The sequence below is a fragment of the Petaurus breviceps genome, unplaced genomic scaffold, assembly GCF_028583685.1.
Source record: "Petaurus breviceps papuanus isolate PSGF00001 unplaced genomic scaffold, PetGlider_PUasm1.0 38, whole genome shotgun sequence".
NCBI lineage: Eukaryota > Metazoa > Chordata > Mammalia > Diprotodontia > Petauridae > Petaurus > Petaurus breviceps.
Genome location: NW_027186304.1, coordinates 82,672,076 through 82,680,110, shown reverse-complemented (window position 1 = coordinate 82,680,110; position 8,035 = coordinate 82,672,076). Strand labels below are relative to the sequence as shown.

The 8,035-nt window shown below is 35.0% G+C and overlaps 1 protein-coding gene across 3 annotated transcripts in view; it reads left to right on the top strand.

Annotated features, from left to right (window-relative positions):
* EYA1 (EYA transcriptional coactivator and phosphatase 1) overlaps positions 1 to 8,035 on the top strand; it is a 345,032-nt gene that overhangs the window by 318,866 nt on the left and 18,131 nt on the right. For all 3 annotated transcript variants that reach the window (XM_069100112.1, XM_069100110.1, XM_069100111.1), the window contains 5 exons: positions 554 to 612; positions 723 to 883; positions 1,757 to 1,871; positions 2,023 to 2,144; positions 6,911 to 7,011. In XM_069100112.1, coding sequence (XP_068956213.1) covers positions 554 to 612; positions 723 to 883; positions 1,757 to 1,871; positions 2,023 to 2,144; positions 6,911 to 7,011 — 558 coding nt within the window. The remainder of the gene's footprint in view (positions 1 to 553; positions 613 to 722; positions 884 to 1,756; positions 1,872 to 2,022; positions 2,145 to 6,910; positions 7,012 to 8,035) is intronic.

Genomic DNA, 8,035 nt, shown 5'->3' with positions numbered 1-8,035 from the left:
AATGGCAAACCAGTAACAGATTTTTTGTCTGCACTCCTCAGAAACATTGGCCTCGGGCTGTGTTGGTGTGTGGTTCAACAGCAATCAGAGGTCATAATTTCATTGGCGGTTAGCATCAGGTTTAATTTTTCTAGCATGTCACATTTACCAAAATGTCTGGTTTCAGTTATGCTCAGGCATTGACTGAATCCGCTTTGAGCTGCATGATGTCTTAAGGTACCTGAGGTTTATGGAACACATATGCTAATTGTTTTTAACCACTTGCCTTTCTAAACACAAAAATGTGTTTTCTGAAAACCGTATAACAGTAGTTGTTAATGACAGTGCTTATTTCTTACACTAAAGTACTTGCAAGTAGGTAAAATTGGTGATTTAACAAGACTGCCACCTACTGATTGACACAGTAGAAAATGCCCCAATGAGAATTGATGGTTCTTTAAAAAAAAAAAAAAACATGCATTTTATGTTTTAATAAAATTTTGTTTTGGTTTTTTTAAAGTCCAAATTGTAGTTTATTTTATTATGTTACTTTTTAATTATTATTTCACTTTAGGAATGTGATCAAGTTCACATAGATGATGTCTCTTCCGACGACAACGGTCAAGACCTAAGGTAGGTCACTTTAGATCTAAGTAATAGTCTTCATTTAGCAATTTGATTGCTTATTATTGGATGTCAAGGCTCTGCTTGGTTAACATTAGACTTTTCTTGCATCGAAATAGCACATATAACTTTGGGACTGATGGCTTTCCTGCTGCAGCCACCAGCGCTAACCTATGTTTAGCAACTGGTGTTCGAGGCGGAGTAGACTGGATGAGAAAGTTGGCCTTCCGCTATAGACGAGTAAAAGAAATCTATAACACCTACAAAAATAATGTTGGAGGCAAGTAACAACAGTAAATATCCTCTCGATATTTAAATTAAATTAAAAATGCTTTTGTTCAAACTGATTTGTTTGTTGCCCTTCAGTCTTTTCAACCATATCTGACTCTTTGTGGCCCCATTTGAGGTTTTCTTGGCAAGGATACTGGAGTGGTTTATCATTTCCTTCTCCAGTTCATTTTATAGATGAAGAAACTGAGGCAAACAGGGTTAAGGGATTTGTCCAGGGTCACACAGCTAATAAGTGTCTGAGGCCAGATTTGAACACAGGAAGACGAGTCTTCCTGACTCCAGGTCTGGCACTCTATCCATTCTACCCCTTGCTGCCATCAAACATATTAGTTAGTTATAATCTCAGTACATCAAAATAATTTTACTTCTTAAATATCATTTGCTTATATCAGCACCTTTTATTTGGTTCCTCTCACCAGTTACTATTATATCTCCCTAAAATCTTATCAATTATATTTCACTTTTATCAGTGCCAGAAAGAACATTGAACTTGGAGTCAGGAAACTTGGTTCTGGGTCCAGGATCCAAGACTTGTGAGCAACATGACCTAGGCCAGTCACTAAATTTCCTTGAATCTCAGTTTCCTCATCTAATCTATAAAATGTGAGAATAAAGTAAGATAACATCAACAAAGAACTTTGTTTTAGAAAAAATAACATGCTGCATAAAAGTTGAGCTGTCCCTGTGGTGAGTGGTAGCATATGAGGGAATGGACTGCCTTCAGTTACTTAGGGTCCACTCCTTGAGGGAAGGGACAGCTTTTCTCTTCTGTCATTATTGTTGTATCCCCAGAACCCAGCACAGTGCCGAGAACATAGTAGGTACTTGTTTATCAGTGTGCTCACCCCTGTCAAATCAACAGGTCTTCTTGGTCCAGCCAAAAGAGAAGCTTGGCTCCAATTAAGGGCAGAAATTGAAGCTCTCACAGATTCCTGGTTAACACTTGCACTGAAAGCCTTGACACTGATTCACTCTAGGTAAGTGGCCACACTCAGAGAGCGTTTATGGCAGGATGATTGAAAAAGTGTTTACAGTAAAATGTGTCTATGGTTTGTCCATAGTTTGCTTTCAGGTGGGTTTCATTTGGGGAAGTTAATTTTCAACATTTTTTTCCCCTGGTTCTCACAGGACAAACTGTGTGAATATTTTAGTAACAACTACTCAACTTATTCCAGCCCTGGCAAAAGTCCTGCTGTATGGATTAGGAGTTGTGTTTCCAATCGAAAATATTTACAGTGCAACAAAAATAGGTGAGCTATTTTTACTATCCACTCTTCTGCTTCAGGCTACTAAAAATGAAAGACAGTCAATGAAGCTTTTATCTGACGTCTAAGTAATTAGCTACAGAAGAATCATCTGAGCAATTTTATCTCATTTTCAAAATTGGCTTGAGAATTCAGGGGAAATAAAAGTAGTATAATCCATGTAGTTAGTTGTGTGTGTGTGTGTGTGTTTTCATAAACCTTCATATATCTGACCATGATTAGGGCATATACATATTTGTTACACTTCACTTAGAATCTATCCTTAATAATGCATAATATCATTTTTCTTCTTTAGACAGTAAGGAGCAAAACCCCTTTGTTTCATAAGCTAAAACAAGCCTGCAGTAACTTAATGTAGAATGAAAATGTAGCTGTGTTAACATTTTTTGTTTAAAAATTTTGTGGCTTTTTTATTCTCTTCAATCCAACTCTGATATTTATTAGATATCCTGCATAATGCTAGAAATTATGGGGAATGCAAAAAAAATAAGGTCCAGGGATACAGTGTAGTTGGAGAGAAAAGGTATGCCTACTTGAAAATAATTAGAGATTCTTGATTTCCAAAATATATGATTTTTATAGTGGTCATGAAGTTAAGAAGAGGGAGAGCTGAGTATGGAGCAGAGTTGTCTGAAAATGTTTTACAGAAGTCAGATGGGAAGTGAACTTTGAAGGATAGATAGAAGAGAAGAGGAAGAATGAAATGTTATATAAAATGAGAGGAAGAAGCAGGATATTATGTCTGTAGGCATGGAGGAGCATGAACATGGTGTATTTAGGGAATGGTGAGGATACATATGTGTTTGTGATTAGTATGAATAACCCTGCAGACAGAAAATTTAGATTATAGCAGGATTTGAATGGCATAATGAAAGAGTTTGTATTTATTGAAATAAGTTCTTACCTTAGTCAGGAAACATTGTAAATTCTTTAGCAGGGAAATTGCATGATAGAATGCTTTGGAAAGATTCATCTGGATCATCTGATCTAGGAATAGAGGAAGAGTGAAGACAAGGAAAACTATTTGTCTATCATTGCAATCTAGTTGTGAATCAATATCATGGCTAGAGGGGTTGGCAAGAATCCAGTGTTGCATGGTGAATCTCAATATATTTATCAATGTTTACCTTCTTGGTGAGAAAGATTTCAGCATTTTTTGGCAATGCATTAACTGAAAAGGCAAAGTACAGTCCCTGCCCTCACAGAGCCCCTATTCAAATGTTAGTTAGTCCAACATCATTTAATAAATCAACATGCCTAGCTCATTCCACACCAATCCAGCTTTATCAAATGCCATCTATGAGGCCAGGGAAGACATACGTGTGAGTATATATACATATATATATATATATATATTCTAAGGAGAGAGACAATTGGTAAATAGTTATGTACATATAAGATGTATAGAGTTTAAAATGAGAAGGAACATGTAGTATGAGGGACTGGGGAAAAACTCTTTGCAGAAAGTAGGATTTGAATTGCCTTGAAGGAGGTCAGTGGAGACAGATGAGAGGAAGGAGAGTAACTGAGGCATGAGGGGCACCAATGCAAAGGCACAGAGTTGGGATTTGGAGTCTTATGCTTGACCAGTGGGAAGTAGGACAGTGTATGTGGATCGTAGAGTATGTACAGGGAAGTATAGTATAAGAAAACTGGAAAGGCAGGAAAGGATCAAGTTATAATGTACTTTTATTGTCAAATAAGACATTTTATATTTGATACCAGCAATGGAGACCAGTTTTCAAAGATAGTCAAAAGTCTTTAAGCCTCAAACAGAAGACTTCCACACAGTTTAGAAGGATATGAATTTGGATATGCCCTGCAATAAAACACGGCTTTAAAAGTTGAAGGATGGGGATACCCATTCAAGCAAATGAAAATCTCTCCTATTTGTTGTGCCATTTTTAGTCATGTCTGACTTTGTCACCCCATTTGAGCTATTCTTGGCAATGTTATTGGAGTGGTTTGTGTTTTTCTTCATCAGCTCATTTTACAGATGAGGAAACTGAGGCAAACAAGATTAAGTGACTTGCACAGAATCACACAGTTAGTAAGTGTTTGAGGCCAGATTTGTACTCACAAAGATGAATCTTCCTGACTCCAGGTCCAGTGCTCTGTGCCACCTAGCTGCCCCTATTACCACCTTTATCAAGTGTATTTTCGTAATTTACCAAGGTCATGTACCAAAATAATACGGTAATCCCTGTATCCCCAGATTAACAGTTTTATGTTACATTTTTTAATTTGTGTGAGGTGGACCATACTCCCTAAAATTTGGGTGGTTAGAATGAGAATGAGAAATGACAGTGTTCATCATCTAAGGAATACTTAAGTGCAGAAGTGTACCACTTAAAATAAAATTTGTATTTAATATAAAAATAACTATCTTATTTTAAATACATTAGTAAGTTTGTACCTCTTGGTAAAGAAGAAAAATTAAAAATGGAAAATATCCTAGGGATCAAAAAATAATAATCAAATGTAATTCTCCCTTTTTGTGGAAATGTGTTGATTATTAGTGTAGAACTTTGTACGCGAAGGTAGAAAAGAGAGAAATTAAAGATTGAATTTACTGTATTTTCCTGTCAAAGTCACCATCAGATGTGGCATGATTAGTAATCTGAGGACTCAGAAAATTTCAGAATTGGAATAATAGGCAAAATGCCAAAACTATGTAAGGATTGCTTGCAACATGCTGCCCTTTATAACAGTGGCTTCATTTTAAAGAATACTGAATATTTCCAAATCAAATTGTAGAAGAAATTTTATTCATTTCCTAAGTACTAAATTTTATCTTTAAAATGTATGTTAAATTCCCCATTGGACCTGAAAATGATCATAATGAAAACTTTTATTCTTTTTTTCCTAAATTGACAACTTCACTGGTAAAGGGAAGCTCCCAATAAGGAAACTATGTCTACCAATGAAGAACAACAACAAATGTCTTGTCTCTACTAGTCTTAGAGCTTTCAGGAGTACTGAGTGTTCAAGTGACTTGTCTAGGGTCACAAAGCTTTGACTTTGTGTCAGAGGCAGGACATGACTCTGAGACCAGTCTCTACTATATGTCTTAAGAAAACTTAACAAAAATATGTCTTACTATATATATATATATATCTTAATAAAAATTTAATTCTGAATTTATAATTATTTTCTTAATATCCAAATGCCTTGTCTACAGCAGGCAAAATTGGAACATCTTTTATTTTCGTCAATATAATTAAATATAATTAAAATAGCCTTTTATTCTTTTTAAAAAGAAATCTGTCATTTTATTTATATTTGCTTTTGTATTTATATATATACATATATATATATTTGCTTTTCAGTAAAAAAAAGCTGCATTACTATACCTAGTTTTACTATTTTATATTTATGTGAAGAAAGCAGGCACTGTTTATCTTTGGTGGGGGGAGGGGTGTTAAGTGCTTTAGTATTTCTCTAGAGTAAGAAATATTAATGAAATTGTGTCCTTTGAATATATACGTACCTATCCCATTCTACCAGATGCAAATGAGTATTTTTGAGGCAAAACACAATTATAAAACAGACGTTTGTTTAAGCAAACAGGTAATTTGTCCTCCTGTATATCTGATACTTATTTGAAATGGATGCAGGCACAGCTCAGCCATTCACATTTCAAAACCTATTTATAAGCTGGGCCATTGTCCACTAGGCCAGGTCTGTTTGCAACAGAGGACTCAGAGCCCCAGTTTTTTTCCAGGAAATGACAATGCTTGCATTAACTGCCACACAGGGCAGACAGTGCCTCAGACAGACACTGCAATCTAAATGAAGGTCTGACATAAGAAAGATAATGAACAGATAAGCTCATAGTCTGTATAGAATTACCTTTATCCTATTTTTTTTTTCTTTAGGAAAGTGTTTTATTGAACTTTGCTTGTCTAGGTATGGGATTTTCCACTCAGAGCAAAAAACTCCCATTATTTCTCTATACTACATTTTTTCAAAAGCATTCTCACAAAAATATCCCAACTGGACATTGCATCCCTTTTTTAAAAAGGGATATGGTTAGCATATCCTAAAAAGAAAGATAGACCAGATAACAAGAATCTCCTAAATTTTTTTTCTCTTGCTAAAAGAAAAGTAATTCTCATAACATTTGCTCATTTTCAACCCCGTTTGGGTTAGTTTTCAACAGTTTTTAAATGTCAGTGTAGTTCAAAACATTATTGCTTTTCACATCTATACATTAAAGCAATTTTGTGTGTGTGTGTGTGTGTGTGTGTGTGTGTGTTACATAGTGGGGTTAATTCACTATTATTCTAAGCATCACAGAATAAAATCTCAAAACCCAAGCTGTGTTCGTAGTATTACCCATCACACAAAAGACAATAGAAAATGGTTTTTGTTTGATTTCCCTAATTCCCTCAAGTTCATGTTTGTTCAATTCCTGCTAGTAAGTAAATGATTCCCTAAGTGATTTCTTGATGCATGTTGGGGGGAAAACATAATACCAAGGAATATTTAAAATTTCAGACAATTTGATTGATGAATTCTTCATTCTGGAGGCCTGAAATAACAGACTTCTCCACATATTATATTAATTAAGGCAGAGTGTAGTTGAAGTAAAAGCTCTTGGTCCATGATTTGGTATATTAATTAGCAAGGTATGAGGTACCTTTTATTGACTTATGATCATTGTGTAACTGATTATTTTATTATCAATATTCTATTGCCCATACTTTTTTAAAAAAATAAGTTTTTTCCTACTTATTTCTGTCCTCTAGGAAAGGAAAGTTGTTTTGAGCGAATAATTCAAAGGTTTGGAAGAAAAGTTGTATATGTTGTTATAGGAGATGGTGTGGAAGAGGAACAAGGAGCAAAAAAGGTAATAACCCTTTCTGTATGGTTCGTCTCTTTTAAGTGAATGGGTCACTTAAAGGACACTGAAATATTTTTGAGAAAAGTACACTGCCATGAAAGGAATTCATCTTTAAATGTTAAACATTTCTCATGATTGCAGCTGTCCAACCAAGCATTTATTTCTCCCCTCTGGCTTAGGAACCTAAATGTATCCAGTGAAAAAGTCATTGTGATTAAGATACAAAATGATGCAATTTGCCAAATGCAGGGAGTACATGAAAGAAAAGGTTTCTTGGATAGTGCTATTAAATATGTATTTTTGAAACAGGCCATGCTTTTTCAAGCAGTATGTCTGAGGGATTGTTAGTCTCGTTTTACAGGTAAAATTCTGTCTCATCTTAAACTGCCCCCCTTGTGAAATCACCTTTTCCAGAATACTGGTCTTTCTCTGAGAACTGAGTATGTTCATGGGCCATTAAGATGATGATATCAAGCATCCCATACCATTCTCATATGATCCTCACCATAGCACCAGCAGACAAACGTAATTCATTCATTCATAGCCCTTCATTTTATTCTTTTGTATCCCTAAGGATAGTGGAAACAGACTTTTTCCCATTTGTAAACACATATTTATTATTTCATCAAGCTTTGTTTTAACTTCAGAAGAAAAGGAAAGTTAGGATATCTTGAATCTAAAAGAAACTTCCTAAACCTCAACAGCAATTTGGGTCTAGCTCTGATCGCAGAAGTATTCTCTTGTTCCAGATCCCGGTCTACAAAGGCTTAACTCAGCAACCTGTAACAGCTCCTTTAATCTCTGTGTATCTCAGTTGTTCCCATATTTAACCTGGATAATAGTTCACTTTTGCCTACCACACTTGAGTGTTTACATTAATCTGAATGTTGTATATTATTAATGATATTAAAATTTAGATTAACTAAATCCATAGAAACTCACAAACATTTTATCTATTATATGCTGTAGGGTGGTTTGTTGTTCCCTGTTTTCGTTGTGTCCAACTCTTCATGACTCCATTTGAAGGTTT